The sequence below is a fragment of the Miscanthus floridulus genome, chromosome 7 (genome assembly GCF_019320115.1).
Source record: "Miscanthus floridulus cultivar M001 chromosome 7, ASM1932011v1, whole genome shotgun sequence".
NCBI classification, from domain to species: Eukaryota; Viridiplantae; Streptophyta; class Magnoliopsida; order Poales; family Poaceae; genus Miscanthus; species Miscanthus floridulus.
The window spans coordinates 82,222,154-82,241,048 of NC_089586.1; the positions used below are offsets into that span (position 1 = coordinate 82,222,154).

Here is an 18,895-nt window from a genome sequence, read left to right on the forward strand (position 1 = left end):
AGCGCAAGTGTAGGTCGGGCACTCGAGTCAGAGAGCTCGCACAGATATACGGGGAGGCCCTATGGGATGCAGCGTGCACGAAGTGTCCGAGCGTTGCCGTGAGCCCGTGACGACAGGGACAGACAGACAGCGGCGTTGATGCGTGGGCGGATGTGTATGTTAGTACTGTACGAAGCAGGCAAGACAAAGAGAGAGAAGGCACCGAGAAGGAGGCTTTTGCTGGTGTTTTGCTCGCCCGGCCAGGCATGGCCGGTCGGCCGGTCAGTGGCGGCGGTGAGACCGAAAGAGTGAGACATTTGAATCCATGAACGCGAGCGGTTGGCGCTGTGGAGAGCGCCTGTCAGCGTCAACTGCTAGCGTCTATACTGCAGAGCGCTGCCTGCTTTTATTTGGCTATCGATTTGATACGTCCCTGTTCATTTCGCTCAAATTTAGTTTATATTAATACTTATACTGATTTGTTGTGAAAGAAAACACTGTTTCTGTCAACGTGAAGGGTTGATAACTCGACTCTGTCCAACGACCAAAACCGAAGGCGCCGTGCCCCCCCCCCCCCCCCCCCTCCCTTTAAAATAACGTATATATTTTTTTTTTTTGACTCAAATTAAAGAATAAGATTGTGGATAACTTTCCTCCATGTAAAAATCTAAATTCGCAAAATATGGCATGCCAAATGGTCATTTTATACTTGGCCAAATGGGGCAGGCCCACTGGGCCGGCACTGGCACGGCACTATAAAGCACGGCTCGGCCCGAGGCCTATCAAGCCCGTGCCTGGCACGGCCCGGTAATAGTGTCGTGCCTAGGCCGCAACTTAGGCCCGGCACGGCTAATGGGCTGGCATGATGCTGGCCCGATTTATTTTAACCGTTGGATGGCCTTAGAGAACTCAGCACCGTTGGATTAGCCTCAAACCCTACCTTCCCATCACCATCTCCTTATCTGCGCCGTCACTGCATCTCCTCCCGACTCGTGCGTAGTACACCCTCGTCCCTTCCAACTCGCCTACTCGCTCGTCCCTTCCGCCCTCGCACGCGTACTGCACTCGGCAACGCGAAGAGCTCGGGCTGTCTCCTCCCGGACTAGCGTGTGTACTCCTGCTCGGCGGCGGCGCTCCCGTGCGTACTCCCGGTCAGCCGTGCGGCGGCGGGAGGGCCTTGGCGCAAGGCCGGAGCTAGAGAGTGGTGCTACAGCAAGCTTGGCACTGCGGCGGTGCGGCAGCAAGACAGCCTCGTCGTGGCGGCCACGAGCGCAAGACGCGGCGGCCTCAAGGGCAAGGCGCAGCTGCGGGCCGGCACGACAACGCTGGGCTGCCGTGCCTAGCAGCACGGCGCTGCTGATAGGCCATAGTGCCGTGCCTGGGTCACGACCTTGGCACGGTGCTGCCATGTCCCATCGTACCGTGCCGGGTCGTGCCTGGGTGGCCCGGTTGGCCATGTATAGGTCATTTTCATTTTGAGATGACTAAAGGCACCTTCCATTTGCCAGTTGAAAACCAAAATGACAAGTTGAACTGCCTTGTTACTACTAGTATATAAACCGAACTAATTCAACCAGCAAGGAGTGCCCAACTGGCCAACCGATTTGTCATTTGTCGTCGCTTGGCTCGGCCTGTTAAACTTGACACTGAAAACGACATGGACAAAAAAGCTAACACGAGGATCATGAGATGCGCCATGCGTGGCGTGCAATGCATCCGCCCGGATGGGTCACGTTGCGATCTGGCTGCTTGTTGACTTGACGGACCAAGGAAAGATCAGCATGCATCAGCAAAGACGTGGTAAGAAAGAATTTGACACTCGCGTCGCCCGCATCAATGCGTTGTGTTGCCGGTTATAGAATCTCTTGGCGAAGTCAACAAATAATTAAATACGATGGTAGCCAAAGTTGGGTACTTATAGGTAAGCAACCTGTTCGCTTATCATATTTGGCTTATCAGCCAATGAACAATATTTTTTTCTCACACCAAATCAGTCAATAGTACTTTCAGCTATGGCTTATAAGCCAAACAAACCCAAACGAATATGGCGAAGTACAGGTTTAAGCCATTGTTTTGGCATGAGTGTTAATTGTTTTATTTATTTTGAGATTTAATGATGCTATTATTTTTTAGTGATAAGTGATATGTTGTTGACAACGAGCTGTATGGGATGGTTTCGTCAATCTCAAGATCCGAGCTCTAGAAAAATAAATAATTTGGAACTAATTTTTTTATAGTTTTTTAGTACCATATTTGAATATTTTTTCAGATGTTCCATATTTGAATATAAGGAGGGCAGTACCATCATGTATTTGATATCCGATAATTTGAATAGTTAGGTTGGGTATTGAATTCGAATACTTGCATTGGACATCAACGAGACGTGTTCTGCTGGCCCAGGCACTTTTCAGCTCGGTGACTGAAGTGGACTTTCTTATTTTTCTCTAACATTTTATAGATATGACACTCGAGATACCAACAAACTTTTATTTTCAATTTACTTAAGTATTCCTTATAACTTTAAAGTAAAACTAAATATGCAAATAGTCAAGTTAATGTAACTTATTTAACGGAAGTTTCAATTTTGAGAAAAAATTTAGGGGCTTGAATAAAATTCAAGCACAGGTTTTAAGTACAAGAACATCATAAAAGTTACTTAACTAGTTGATTGATTACTATGCCTCTGTGCGACCATCTATAATTTTTTCCTTTTTAATATGTTAGAATGCCATGTGGTCAAGCATTTATACATATCTAACTATTTATATCTATGCAACTTGTGATTTATATCGCTGGATGGACTTGTAGTGTGGTCAGATCATCAAAAAAAATATGACGTAATTAGAAAATTTTAGATCACCCCCGAAATTCGGCCAAAATTTCGCCGGATTTTTTTATGCTTAAACATGAAGTATGTTTTTTATAGAAAATAGATCTAAACAAAATATTAGCATAATTTATGACTATGCATCTATTAGGTAGAAGAATATACTATATAAACAATAGAAAATATGAGTCTAGAGTTCACATGCATTGGTGTAATGCAAAATTTCAGATTTTTCTTTCAACCACCTCCGAAATTACTGAAACTTGTGAAACTTCGGTGAAATTGTGAACCTTGATATAGTTGTTGCTTTTACTCAGTGTGTGAAAAAATATTTCAAATGGGCATTGATCGTCCCATATTTGATACGTAATTATTTATTTATTTACATTTGTAATGTAGACACTATGTGGTCATATCTGTATCTGATATTATCTATATATCTGATTATGATAGAAAATGTGAAATCAAGTATGGTTCAGCGATGTTCAATGGCATACGATTTGATTGCACCTCTACTTAACATTTTAAATCTGGAGAAAGGGCAACTCAACTACAATTTGGATGCCATGTTTCTTCACCTCTGAAATGGCACAATTGCTACCAACTCGTCGAAAGTAACATTCACTGTATAAGAATGGAACTATCGAGTTCCATTTTTTAGGTAATGGAACAAAGGTTCCAGCCTCTACCATAACTATCGAGTTCCATGAAGGAGGCACGTTTTTTCTTTTCAAGTAAAACGAAAACATGATAAACATTTCTTTTATGTTTTTTTTTTTTGCTCCTTTGATGGATATGGATCAATGGAGAACGATGAACAAGAACTGAGACAAAAGTGTGAATTCCAAACGAAAACGAATGTACGTATTCTAAAACTAAGAAATGGTACATTAATTGAATATACATGTGCACCATTGCAGAGAGCGCAGTGCTCTCCGGCTGGCCGGTCGGCCGCATGTCCCGTTCCGGTGCTGTGCTATGGTAACGGTAAGTCGGTAAGGCTAGCTGATACCCTGCTCCAAGTCGACTCCTTCGCTGGCGCCGGCACCGGGACAGGAGCAGGAAGAAGCCGCTCCGGCCCCTTGCCTTCCGAAGCTCCAGAGCCTCCTGATCGATCTCAGCCTCGCTGACCCCGGTGACTTGGCAGCGTCGCAGGGTGTCAGCGTCGGCGTCGGGACGGCCAACTCCGGGATCTCAATCACCAAGGTGGATGGGTTCGTGGGGACGTCGGTGGTCGTGGTCACCGCGGTGACTGCGCCGTGTTCAGACACCCCGAGAAGCACGCTGGCGGGCAAGTTGGCGGTGGCGTAGTTCGCGGGCTCCGGCGGGACGGGTGGAAGAGCTAAGGAAGGCGCCGGAGGAGATACCTCGTCGGGCTTGGAGACGGTGAGCCGGCAGAGCGGGCAGGTGGTGTGGGAGGCGAGCCACATGTCGACGCACTCGGCGTGGAAGCCGTGGCCGCAGCGGGGCAGGAACCGGGCCTCCTCGCCGTCCTGGAGCTCGGCGAGGCACACGGCGCACTCCACCGCGTCCTGCTGGTGCTGCCCCTTGTCCGAACCTTGCGTCGCCAGATGGTACACCGTGACAGGCAGCGACCGCAGCAGCTCCGGGTCGACGCCCCTGCTGGTCCGCGTCCCACCCCTGCTGCTACCACCGGCGGCCGTCCGCGGAGCACGGCGCCGCCGCCCACTCCCTACGTCCCTGTCCCTGCTGGCGTGGAAGCAGTACTGGAGGGTGGCGAGGCCGAAGGCAAAGACGACGAAGAGCAGGAGGATGCCCGCGACGGTGAGGATGCTGCCGAGCGTCATGGCGGCCGCCGCACCCGCCGTGGGCGCCACGGGAATGTCGGCGTCGCCGCCGCTCGGCCTCGGCCTCGGCCACGACGAGTGCGCAGCCCCGGCACCTTCGTCTGAACCTTGCGCCATGCTGTTTCTCGATGCCTGGATGCAACCCGGTTGGCAAGCTTGCCGGTGTGCCGTGTGTGTATGTAGCGAGTGAGCACTCGAAAGTGGGGAGCTCGAGCCATCGAGCGCGCGCGCGCGCACATATATAGGGAAATTATTTCCTACTCCTATATATATATACACACACACACGACTCCATGGTTGACGCGGCGACGGACCGGCGGGACGGAAGCCGCCGAGAAGTTGTCGCGCGCTTGCGCTTGCACCGGCTGACCAGCGGCTGCGGCTGCGGCTGCTGGCAAGGCTTGGGGGCCAAGGACCGGCAGGGCGGCCGGTCAACGGCAGCGATCGCGGACTGCCCGTGCCTCCGCGCGGTGTTTGGCATGGATGTCAGCATCTCGGTGCACTTTCTTTCGTTTCTCCCTTGGAGTTGGAAAGGTAGTATTGCACCGTGCCGTGACCATGAGGCACTTTCTTTGCCACGTGAGTGACGTAGTGTTCGTGATGATCAAGCAGTGAAGTGGCCGGAGTTTTTATATAGCTGTCACTTCCAGTTCCATTTTGACACGATGCATGTATTGAAGCTGCAATGACCAACTTGAATTCCTCACGTGACGTGTCCATATAAACAACTTATATAACACGCGCCTAATTAATGATGTGAAGTGAGCCTCATTCTCCGACCCTGGTAATAATTAAATACGTACGGGTGGAGTCGAATTTCGTTCCAAGTTTTGAATCGTTGATCCTCCGTCATGGATCGATACAGCGACAGGGGGGTCATGAGATGCGGCTAACCAAATGTAGTTGGACCTTGGTCGCGTGGAGGTGTGGTGCACTCCACTTGGTTTGTGTCTCGTCCGAGCTTGACTTTCAAAGTTTCCAACTTGGCCGACTGCTATCCTGCTACTGATTATTAATCAGTTGGACTTGCTATTCCGCACTACTACAGAAACCTTTTGTGCAGGTGAGCATTTCCTCCGCCTGGAAATAAATGTCTGGGTTAATCAAGAAAAATACACGCGACCTCCATGTTCGCCTGCAAAAATGCAACTACAATGGATAACCAAAAAAAAAAAAAAAACTCATGAACCTGCTAGCTAGCTAGTTCCAAGCCCCGATCCCGATCCTCTGTCCAGATCCACCGCCCGCGGTGAGGAAGGGGTGACCGAACCGCCGGTGGTGGAGGAAGGGGTGCCGCCATGCCAAAGTCCACCAATCGGGGGTGCGGAAGGGGTGTCGTCGCGCTCGGTGCTAAGGAAGGAGGGAAAGGGGTGTCAGATCCACTTGGTGGTGGGGTGCTCCGGCTCGGCGGTGGGGAAGGGGTGCTGGATCTGCCGGTGGTGGAGGTGCTCCGTCGAATCTATGCTCGGTGGTGGGGAAGAAGCGGAAGGGGCGCTCGATCCGCCGGTGGTGGAGGTGCTCCAGCTCGGCGGCGGTGGGGAAGGCTGGATCCGCGCTCGGTGGAGGGGAAGGGGCACAAGATCCGCTCGGCACGGCCCCACGCCGTCGAACTCGCACCGAGGAGGTGCGGCCCCCGCCAATAAGGATGGATTCGGATGTCCAGATATCCGAAACATCCGATATCCGTATCCGTTTTATCGTGAATATGGATATCCGTATTCGAATTCGATTTAAATATGGATGTTAAATGGATGTATCCGTATTCGTTTTTGAAGTTTATTCTCTATCCGATTCCACATCTGTATCCGACAAAATATGAAATATCCGATAATATCCGTATCCGGGAAGTACAAATTATTTTGAAACCATCTAAATCTTGCAATTATAACTAATTAACTATGTAAATGACAATAAATTTAATATAACAGATGATATTCATTATTATTTAAAAGTTATCTAAGGCTAATATAATTTTAATATTATTAACAATATATAAACCTCGAGTTAAATTAATTTTAACATGGCTAATCATATAATTAGTATATTTTTTATTTTGTATCATTTTAAAAATTATTTTTATTTATCTAAATTCAATAATTAATATATATAATCTTTAATTTTATTATATGTATATATTTAATTATTCAAATATTCATTAAAATATTTTATTTTTGGTAGTTGTCTTTATCCACAGTGTTATATAGCTATATGTTAAATCTCTTCATCCATAATGATTTTATTATACTATCAAAATATCAATAAGCAAATAGATACATGTGATCTTCAAAATCAAGTGGATATCCAAATCTGAATCCGAGATATCTGTTTTGTATTAGTATCTGATAATATCCGCATTTGTATTCGAATTCGAATTAAAATGTGGTAAATAGTGCTATCCGAATCCGTATCCGTTCGAATCCGATTGGAATCCATCCTTACCCGCTAAGGAGGCCCGGACCCACCGTCGAGTCAGAGAGAGAGGGGCGCGGTGAGGAGGAACAAAGAGAGGAGGCTGCACGGTGAGGGAGAGAGACGGAGGAGTGTTTAGGTTTTGTGTTTTTCTTTATGTACTACAGATGATAGCGGGCTGGCCCCGATTTTTGGAGGTGGGTGCCTTATAAGTCTGCATGCGTAAATGATTTATCGAAGTGAACATTTTTTACCGCCTTCATAAATCCATTTTCATAGGTGGATATTTTTTACCACCTTCGTAAATCCATTTTTGGAGGCAGACATTTTTTACCACCTCCGTAAATTCATTTTCAGAGGCGGACATTTTCTGACTGCGTTCGTTAATAAAATGTCCGCCTCCGTAAATCAATTTTGTGAGACGAACAATTGTGACTACCTCCGTAAGTAAAATGACCGTCTCCAATAATCGTCACGTATTTTAGGAGATAGTTACATTTTGTGACCGCCTGCGTTAATGTTTGAGCATTGTCTCGTAGAATCATTTTGTAGTAGTGTAGGGTAGTGTCTCTTGGCAATTGTGTGTCTAAAATCGTGCGAGGGAACTCCCTCCCTTGTGCGCCACCTGCGTGCTGTCGCCGATCGCCTCCCTAGCGCCAGCGCCCTCCGAGATCCCTACTAGGGATGGGGCGTCGTGCTGGTTAGGCGTGGGAGGAGTTTCTCCATGATCCTTGCCTTCTTCGCATCCATCACCTCTCAATCCCAATCCCTTCTAAAAGGAACAAGATGCCCAAGAGGGGGGGTGAATTAGGCTAATTCTAAATTGTTTGCAATAATTAAGCCCTACACTTAGCCCACTTCACCCCTTGTGCCTAGAATGTGATTCTATTGTTCTACCGCACAAAAGTTTTGTACCCTAAGTTCCAATCCTACTCTAGCATGACAATTCTAGGAATGTAAAGACATGAAATGAATTGCTCGAATATAAATGCTTATAGTAAAGAGAGGGAAATGAACGCGGCAAAGTTTTCCCGATATATCGGAGAGTCGCCACTCCCCACTAGTCCTCATTGGAGCACCCGCGCAAGGGTGTAGCTCCCCCTTGATCCGTACAAGGATCAAGTGCTCTCTACGAGCTGATTCTTCGACACTCCGTTGCGGTGAATCGCTCACAACTTGAGTTGGGTCATCCACAAGCTCCGTCGGATGATCACCAAACTCCCAATCACCACCGAGCCATCTAGGTGATGGCGATCACCAAGAGTAACAAGCACAAACTCTCACTTGACCATGACAAGCCTAATGAGAAGGGTGGATACACACTTGCTACTCTCCTTGCACTAATGAGGACCTTAATCTTGGATTCTCAAATCTCAATCACCTCACTAGGCTCTTGCTCTCCTTTGCACTCTCAAGGGTGTTTCTTAGCTGAACAAATGGGCAAGAGATCTCCCTTGGACGAGTGGAGTAAGTATTTATACCCCCTCATTCAAAACTAACCGTTGTGGGATGAGTCAGCACTTTGCGGGGTGACCGGATGCTCCGGTCAGTTATCCCTACCACTGTGTCCGAAAGAGCCATTAAGTTTTGATCGGACTCTGACATGCGTCCGATCAAGAAAAACTCTCTTTGGAACCTTACTGATGTTGACCGGACGCTGGCACCTAGAGTCCGGTCACTTCGCTGTTCAGCATCCGGTTAGTTATCTGATCCTGACTAGAGTTCAGTCAAGAAAAAACCTCTCTGGAACATCTCTAGAGTTGACCGGACGCAGGCACCCAGTGTCCGGTCGCAACCAGACGACTTCAATTCCTGCATCCGGTCACTTTTCACTCAGCGTCCGGTCGCTACCAGACGACTTCAATTGATCAAATGAACTGATTGGACTCACCCTCTAGCATTCGGTCAAAGCCAAACCAACATCCAGTCATAGCCAGACCAGCGTCCGATCAGTCATTTGACCCTCCATTCACTTTGAACTCGAAATCCTATGTGAATGAAGTTTACTTCAATTGATCTTAGGGCTACTCCTGAGCTACCTAGTGCTCGATTTGACAATTGTGCACCACACCTAACCCACTAGACTTACCTAGGTCAAGCTACTAGTCCATACCCCCCCCTTAATAGTATGACCAAAGGAAAAATAAAGTCCTAAACTACTCTAAGTGTCTCTTCAACACCAAACGACACTTAGAACTAATCCATCCTTAACCTTATCGTCCATCCTTTAAAAACCAAAATGATTTCCATCGACAGAGGCATGACAACCACGATTGCCCAATCAATTGCCATTACCATGACCTAACTCAAATTGCCTCTACAAAATACACGTTGGTCATAGTAATCTCATATCGTCATTAATCACTGAAACCTAACTAGGGGCATAGATGCTTTCAATCTCCCCCTTTTTGGTGATTGATGACAACACAACCTCGAGTATGTAAAAGAGATGAGTGAGGTTTTCAACATGCTTGGTTCATATAAGCTTTTGACAATAAGAACAAAAGGGTTAGACATGCTTATATGACCCAAGCCAACATGGTGTACTCAATAGATATGAATTAAGCAAGAGTACATGAAGTAAATCTCATTTGAATAGGAGTAAAATGCGGAAGCAAAGCAATGAAGTAAAGCTCATTTGAATTGGAGTAAAACACGGAAGCAGAGCAAATGAGCATAATCAAGTGACATGACATATATATAAGTATCAATGTAGAGAGCACACATGTCACAAGTCTCACCATTACAAGTATGTAATGCAATGCATGAAGGTAAACTTGAATGCATAACATATCACACATAAAGATCCAAAAGAAATGAATCATATGCTCCCCCTAGATGTAATGCCCTAGATCTAACATACTCGCTCCCTCTCCCCCTTTGGCGTCAAGCACCAAAATCTAAGGGTCGGATGGCGGGACAGGAGCAGACGAGTCAGGCGCTGAGGTGCGATGAGAAATCTAGAACTAAGCAGCATCATCCTTTAACCCTGAGCTCTGAGTGGTCTGACCTTCTATTGCTGGAAGTGAAGGTGAAGCGGTCTGGGTATGCTCAGTAATTGGTGTGGCATGTGACTCTGGAAGTATCACTGTAGGAAGTGGAGCCACATCTGCTGTTGTCGCTATCGCTGAAACAACTAAAGTAACTGGCTCAGACGATGCAACAGACGATGGGATCATCTCAGTAGTCCCGATAATAGGAGCAACTATGGTAGGGATAGGGACATGTAGCTCTAGAGGTGTAGGCTACCCTATAAGCTCATTGAATGTAGCACCAAGACTCCTGGAGACTAGGGTGTCAATCACTAGCACTGAGGAACTCTGAGGCGGAGTGAAGCCCGTAACAATAGGAGTGAAGTGAGGGCCCTGAGCTGTCACTGGTGAGGCAAACCACTAGGACACCTGCTCTGTAGGTGAAGCAAACTGAGTAGTTGTTGGTCCCTAACTCTAAAGTCTACTAGGCTGTATAGCTGGAGTCACTGAAGTGGTGGCAGGCTAGCCGATTTGAGGTGTAGACTACGGAGGAGCCACCCCGATAGCAGTAAAGACATGCTGCATGAAGCCAAGTAACTACTGTTGGATCATAAGCTGCTGCTGCTGCATGGCCTGCTGCTACCTCTAGAACTCATCCTATCGAGCCTGAACCTAAGCAAGTGCAGTTGCGGTCTCCTATGCTTGACGTGCCTGGTCCTGCCTCATCCGCTCAAGTACAGCCAGAAGAGCTGGGTTTGTCTGCGGTGGCTATGGTGGAGCGAAGCTAGAGCCACTGGTCTCTTTGTCATGTGGTCGAGGATCTATCTATGGAATAGGCTGATAGTCATCATCAGAGCTATCACTAGGGTCGTTGTTAATCACATCCGCCTGCTGTGCATCAAGCTGCTCCTCCTCTATAGCAACAATGCCCCTGATAATCTCATCCTGCTAGGCTCCTATCTCTGGTACCTCTGGGCGATGGCTCGGCTAGCGAGGTGTCCTCGCACTACTGTGGCAGAGCATCTAGGTCATGTTATATGGCAGAAACTCCATAGTAGCACATGTATACTCTACCATCGCCTCAGGAGACTTCTGTGTAACTACCTTGCGAATCAAGAAGGTGATCCAATGAGCATATGGTAGCTGACGGTGACCTCAAAAGCCCTCTGCTAGTGTATCCTCCATCTCTAAAAGTATCACATCCCAAATATCAAAGACTGACTGAGATACTGAGTGATATAGTAGCCACAACTGAATGCGAGTCAAGCCCTCGTGGTAACCCATCCTCGGGAGCAGAGTCCTCATAATAGCATCAAGAAGCCAAGCTATAGGAGTAAGGTCACGGGGTGTCCCGCTTGACCGCTCGCCAAATGGCTCTATGAAGCAAGGTCTGACAATATCTGTAGGTGGCACAAGTCCACCATGAGGGCATCTCGGAGGCTCTGTCTAACCATAGCAAACCTCATGAAGGTGAATAGGTGACTCTGGAATCCTAAGAATCTCTCTGACCCTCAAGCTCTAGAGCCTATAGTCACGGTCTCTGAATACAAAGTGAATGAACCTGTGCCTTGGGTCAATCCAAAGAGAGGAGTAGAACTCATGGACCCATGAAGGAACAAAGTGACCAGTCCATCCAAGAAGATCTGTCAAGCCTAGCAGATATGAGAGGTGCCGACAAATCTACTTGCCTGCAGCTACAACAAGTGACTCTATGGAGCAAACTCTCTGAGACCTGAAGGTAACTCTACTATTAAGATATGCATTATAAAAATCCTCCTGTGGTATGGTGTAGAAGTGCTCTAACGCTCACTCATCCCGCCTCGGTGGAAACCAGTCCTCAAACTGCACAAAGCGTAGCTGCTGCACTTGTCTAGCTGTGACTGCCCTTAGGTCAAGGTGAATCACCAAAGGCGGACCCTATGGTCTAGGAGGCAGACGAGAGCCCCTCCTCTATGTCTCAGGCCTTAGTGACACCAGAGTGTGTGTACGACCAGAGCGTCGAAGCTATGGTTGTGCTGCCTACTCTATCTGCTCTGCCTACTGAGTACCCTCTGTCTACTCTGCTGGGCATGTCTACTGCTCTGTCTCTCCCTGAGGCTGACTCTCCTCTAAAGCGACACGTCGTCCTCCAAGCATGATAGTCCTAGGTGGACTACCATGATGACTCTCAACCCTCTCGACAGTGGCCCTCTGATCTAGTGATAGCTGATCAGCAATACGGACACCACTCTTAGCTCCACCTCTCTCTGCTCGCTCTATGATAGCTGCCACTACTACTCCTCTCTCTATTTCCACATTAGCAAACTTCCACTTCTTTGTTGTGATCTTTTTCGCCTTCCTTTCTCCTGAGTAGTCAGATGAGGTGAAGGCCTTGGATCCTCATCGCCAGGACCACCTCTGGCATTCTTGCAATGTGCCATTGCTGTAACTAAAGAGAATTATTGCCACTGACAATGCCAACTGACACTTGCAAGGCTTGGCCTCGATCCATACTCATGGGCTTGGCCTTGAGTTTAATGACAACTACAAAGACAACCCCAAGAGCACCGACTCGCTGTACGATAGAATAGATAGGATATATAAATAATCATAATATTCATCTAGAGGTGCAAAACCCTATGAAGCAAGCAGTAGATATGAAATTGAAAGTGATGGCTTGCTACCTAACGAACTAGTGACCAACGAGCAAAGGAGAGGATCACGGGGCACCACTGGGCCGGTAATGAAATGCCTAGGATTAGGGTTTGGCAGCAACTGGACATAACTCAAGACAATGTAGTCACTATTGCGGTGGAGGAGCGGTGCGGCCGAAGTGCAGGCAAGGTCACAGCTAGGGCATGGCAAGGCAGGCGTGAGCGCTGGCGAGGCAGTGGCGGCGCGATGGCTAAGACAGGGCGCTGTGGTGTGGCGATGGCCTAGTGGCATGGATGCCAGTGAGATGGCATGGAGCGGGCATGATGGTGTGAAGTAGGCACGGAGTGGGCACGGTGGCGCGAGGCACGGTTAGGGCACGATGGTAGGGGCCGCGGCGATGCAGGCAGGCGGCGTGGAAACATGATTTAAGGTGTCCCCCATGTGACAGACAAGGAAAGGAAGTTGAGATCCACGTGGATTCATCTGACCGGATGCACCAATAGCAACGACCGGATGCTACCACCCGGAGTCCGGTCGACAACAGAGAGGTCCAAAACCCCTCAAGTCATGACTGGACACGTCTGATTACCCTTGACCGGACGCAGCCAGAGTCTGGTCGATTCTGAGTTTGTCTTCTTCGATTAACCGGACGAAGGGACACCTTCACACCAGACGTAGGATGAGCACTTGCTTCAGCGTCCGGTCACTCCTGTGCTGCTTCTATTCACCTCCTATGAACTAACTGGACGATGGAAGCAGAGTCCGATGCAACGTCCGATCACCCTTTTTCAGTGAATCTTCAAAGTTCCTTCACGCTGCCTATCCCCAATCAAGTCCCAACTTCAATAAGACCCAAATAAACACCAATTAGGACTGATGTGAGTGACCTCTCTCAAACCCTCAAAATTTTCAAAATATTTTGCCTTGGGCTATAATTCTTTTTAAGAAAATAGGCAATAAAAGGGGCAAGGAGCAACATGTGGTCATACAATAGGGTTTTATGATCAATGGAAGCTTCAAATGTTCTCCCTATTTGTGGATAAACACAGCAGATGCTCAAAAGATAACTAAAAAGAAACAATAAATCAACATACATGCATATGTAATGCAATACTTGAAAGTAATTATAGTTGCTTGTCAAGTTTGATGCAAGGTTAAGCTTCTTTACACGCTTTTTGGCGGTTATCTTAACCATGTTAGACAAGCCCTAAGTGCATTACCAAAAATTAAACATGTTGTATATTACAATGCAATACAAGGGACAACACGAGCTCATTTTCTAGTGAAGTTACTTAAATTAAGCACATTGAGCTCATTCCTCAACCGATAAACTGTAGCTACATCTAGAGGTTTAGTGAAGATATCCGCCAATTGATCCTCGGTCCTTACACCTTCTAGTGAAATATTATTTTTAGCAACATGATCTCTAAGAAAGTGATGGCAGATGTCTATGTGCTTGGTGCGAGAGTGTTGAACTGGATTATTAGCAAGCTTTAACGCACTCTCATTGTCACACAAAAGAGGTACCTTTTCTAGAACTACGCCATAGTCTAGCAAAGTTTACTTCATGTAAAGAATTTGTGCACAACAAGCACCCACGGCAATGTATTCTGCTTCGGTGTTGGACAAAGCCACACTATTTTGCTTCTTAGAGGACCAAGACACTAGTGATCTACCAAGCAAATAGCACCCTCCGGATGTGCTTTTTCTATCAATTTTACAATCGGTATAATCCGAATCGGAATAGCCAACTAGTTGAAATCTAGCTCCTTTGGGATACCAAAGACCAATACTTAGTGTGTGCTTAAGATACCTAAGGATTCTTTTAATGGCAACCATGTGAGCCTCCTTAGGACTAGCTTGAAATCTAGCACACATACACACACTAAACATCATGTCGGGCCTAGATGCGGTCAAATATAATAAGCTACCAATTATAGAGCGGTAGAGAGTTTGATCGACCGTTTTACCTCCCTCATCTAGGTCGAGATGTCTATTTGATGGCATTGGTGTCTTGATTGGCTTACATTCATCCATTTTGAACCTCTTGAGAAGATAAAAATCCCTTCTCTCATTTGCTTAACTTGAAAATCAAGAAAGAATGTAAGCTCTCCAATCATAGACATCTCAAGCTTCTTCAATATCAATTCACCAAACTCTTTGCAATAATCTTCATTTGATGAGCCAAATATGATATCGTCAACATATACTTGACAAATGAAGATCTCTCCATCAAGCTTCTTGGTGAATAGTGTGGTGTTGATCTTCCTAATGGTGAAGCCTTTCTCAATGAGGAAATCCCAAAGGCGCTCATACCAAGCTCTTGGGGGTTGCTTGAGCCCATATAGCGCCTTGGATAACCTATAAACATGATTAGGGTATCTCGGGTCTTCAAATCCAGGAGGTTGATCAACATAGACTAGTTCATTTATGAAGCCACTTAAAATGCACTTTTAACATCCATTTGATATAATTTCATTTCATGATGTGATGCATATGCAAGGAGGATACGAATGGCTTCAAGTCTTGCAACCGGTGCAAAGGTCTCTCCAAAATCCAACCCTTCAACTTGAGAGAACCCCTTTGCAACTAGTCTTGCCTTGTTCCTCACAACAATGCCTTGATCATCTTGCTTGTTATGGAACACCCACTTTGTTCCAATGACTCTTGCACCTTGTGGTCGCTCTTCAAGAGTCCAAACTTTATTGCAGGTGAAGTTGTTCAACTCTTCATGCATGGCATTTATCTAATCCGAATCTTGAAGAGCTTCTTCTATATTCTTAGGTTCAACACAAGAGACAAAAGAGTGATGTTCAATAAATGAAGCAAGTTTTTGAGAGCGAGTCATTACACCCTTTGAAGGACTCCCTATGATAAGATCTTGTGGATGCGCTTGTAGTAGGGGTGAATTTCTTCTATCAACTACTTGAGGGGGAGGTTGTGGAGCATCAATATCTTGAGCTTATGCCACCATTTGATCATGAGAAACAAGAGTATCTTCATTTTCTACTCTCCCATCTCAGAGATCCATAAGATTTCTTGGGCTTGGGGCATTGATGAGCTAGATGACCAAGTTCTCCACAATTATAGCAATCCATCTCGAAGATGCGCTTCTTTCTATTGCTAGTGAAGAATTTCTTCTTCTTGCCATCAAACTTGACACCGTTCTTGTTGAGCTTCTTAAGCATCTTGGTGTTTTTTCTCACCATGAGAGCAAGACTTGCATCATCAATTTCATCATCACTTGAGCCCTCATGATCAACTCTTGCTTTGCCCTTCTTCTCTTGGCTAGCCTTGAATGCCAAGTCTTTCTTCTTGGTGGAAGAAGAGCCATCTTGTGGTGTGGTGTGCATATACATCTCATGTGCATTAATCTTTCCCAATATTTGAGTTGGTGTAGCGGTGAAAAGATCACCTTGATAAAGCACGGTCACAATATGCCCATATTTTTCAATGGAGAGGACACTCAAGATCTTTCTTACAACATCGGATGGTTGCATTTGTGTGAGTCCAAGCCCATTGACTTCCTCTATAAGAACATTTAAGCGTGAAATACATCTCATTAGCACTTTCTTTAGGAAGCATCTCAAATGATAAGCTTTTTCATAACAAGATGATAGCATTCCTTATGCTCACTCTTTGTTCCCTCATGGAGCGCACAAATGTCCGACCATAGTGCATGGGCGTTCTTGTGGTTCCACACACGGTTAAAAACATCTTAACAAAGGCCTCTAAAGACGGTGTTTCTAGCCTTTGCATTCCATTTTTTCGTAATTAACTTCATCGTCTTGAAGATGTGTGGGATCCTTAGGTTTTGGGAAGCCTTGTGAGGCAGCTCTAAGAATTCCAACATCTAAAGCTTCTAAATAAGCCTCCATGCAGATTTTCTAATAAGAAAAATCTCAAAGATAGGAGGAGGTCCATCCCCATGGCCCATGGAACATCTTTCTCTAGGCAGTTAAGCCTAATTTAGCGAGCACAAGGCTCTGATACCAATTGAAAGGATCAAGATGCCCAAGAGGGAGGTGAATTGGGCTAATTCTAAATTCTTTGTAATAATTAAGCCCTACACTTAGCCCACTTCACCCCTTGTGCCTAGAATGTGATTCCATTATTCTACCACACAAAAGTTTTGCACCCTAAGTTCCAATCCTACTCTAGCATGGCAATTCTAGGAATGTAAAGACATGAAATAAATTGCTCGAATATAAATGCTTAAAGTAAAGAGAGAGAAACGAACGCGGCAAAGTTTTGCCGATGTATCGGAGAGTCGCCACTCCCCACTAGTCCTCATTGGAGCACCCGCGCAAGGGTGTAGCCCCCCCTTGATCCGCACAAGGATCAAGTGCTCTCTATGAGCTGATTCTTTGATACTCCGTTGTGGTGAATCACCCACAACTGCTCACAACTTGAGTTGGGTCATCCACAAGCCCCATCGGATGATCACCAAGCTCCCAATCACCACCGAGCCGTCTAGGTGATGGCGATCACCAAGAGTAATAAGCACAAACTCTCACTTGACCATGATAAGCCTAATGAGAAGGGTGGATGCACACTTGCTACTCTCCTTGCACTAATGAGGACCTTAATCTTGGATTCTCAAATCTCAATCACCTCACTAGGCTCTTGGTCTCCTTTGCACTCTCAAGGGTGTTTCTCTGCTGAACAAATGGGTAAGAGACCTCCCTTGGACGAGTGGAGTAAGTATTTATACCCCCTCATTCAAAACTAACCATTGGGGGGCTAAGTCAGCACTCTATGGGGTGACCGAATGCTCTGGTTAGGGTGACCGGATGCTTCGATCAGTTATCCCTGCCACTGTGTTAGAAAGAGCCGTTAAGTTCTGACCAGACTCTGACCTGCGTCGGGTCAGCACTAACCGGATGTGTCCGATCAAGAAAAACTCTCTCTGGAACCTTACTAATGTTGATCGGATGCTAGAACCTAGAGTCCGGTCACTTCACTATTCAACGTCCAGTTAGTTAACGGATCCTGGCCAATGCCCGGTCAGCACTGACTGAACGTGTCCGGTCAAGGAAAGCCCTCTCTAGAACCTCTCTAGAGTTGACTGAACGCAGGCACCCAGTGTCCGGTCGCAACCAGATGACTTCAGTTGATCAAATGAACTGACCAGACTCTCCCTCCAGCGTCCGGTCAACCAAACTAGCGTCTGGTTGGTAATTTGACCCTCCATTCACTTCCAACTTAAAATCCTATGTGAATGAAGTTTACTCCAATTGATCTTAGGGCTACTCCTGAGTTACCTAGTGCTAGATTTGACAAGTGTGCACCACACCTAACCCACTACACTCACCTAGGTCAAGCTACTAGTCCATACCCCCCCTTAATAGTATGGCCAAAGGAAAAACAAAGTCCTAAACTACTCTAAGTGTCTCTTCAACACCAAACGACACTTAGAACTAGTCCATCCTTAACCTTATCGTCCATCCTTTGAAAACCAAAATGATTTCCATCAACAAGGGCATGACAACCATGATTGCTTAATCAATTGTCATTACCATAACCTAACTCAAATTGCCTCTGTAAAACACAAGTTAGTCATAGTAATCTTGTGTCGTCATTAATCCCCAAAACCCAACTAGGGACCTAAATGCTTTCACCTTATTCTCTAGATCCACTAGACCTTTGTTGGTGTACAAGGGGCTACCATTGTTGCACTTCAACAACTCAATGGTGTTAGTCGAGGTCACAGTGACAAGGATGTTGACATGATGACGGCACTAGACTACTTGAGGCAGTAGTGGCTCTAGCAGACATGCGGTTCTAGGTGGGGGTGGGGGAGGGGGGAAGCAAAATATGGATTCCTAAGGAAAAGACATGAGATGATTAGAATTTTAGGTTTACAAAGAATCAAGGAACTAAACAAGTTGTAAAGACTTGGATAGCAATTTTATCGAGAAGTGAAGGAGCTCATCAAGAGAACTAAAGACTACCTTAATTTGGCCTTAATATAAATTGAACAGGATATAAGCTAGAAATGAGGGAAGAAAAGGAGTGGAGTGTGATGACAATGGTTTTAGGCCAAGTATTGGTAAACTAAAAAGAATGTACATATTCTAAACTAAAAGTGTACGACAATTGGTAGACCGCCTTCAAAAGTGTAAAATCTAAAAGAAAAAAGAATGTACATATTTTGGACTAAAAATAGTACATGAATTGGTGGTGCTCTCCGGTTGGCCGGTCGGCCGCATGTCCCGTTCCAACGGCAATGGTGTCTCCTGGACGAGAAAGTGACGATGGTAACG

At 46.2% G+C, this 18,895-nt stretch overlaps 1 protein-coding gene across 1 annotated transcript; it reads right to left on the bottom strand.

The window, feature by feature from the left end:
- Positions 1–3,631: 3,631 nt before the first annotated feature.
- On the bottom strand, positions 3,632–4,794 carry LOC136463595 (E3 ubiquitin-protein ligase EL5-like). Its single transcript, XM_066462575.1, has one exon. The coding sequence runs from the start codon at positions 4,729–4,731 to the stop codon at positions 3,808–3,810; it is 924 nt and encodes a 307-aa protein (XP_066318672.1). The 5' UTR covers positions 4,732–4,794; the 3' UTR covers positions 3,632–3,807.
- Between the last annotated feature and the right edge of the window lie 14,101 nt (positions 4,795–18,895).

Excerpts from the sequence above, each read along its gene's own strand:
- LOC136463595 (XM_066462575.1), bottom strand. The coding sequence starts at position 4,731 with ATGGCGCAAGGTTCAGACGAAGGTGCCGGGGCTGCGCACTCGTCGTGG.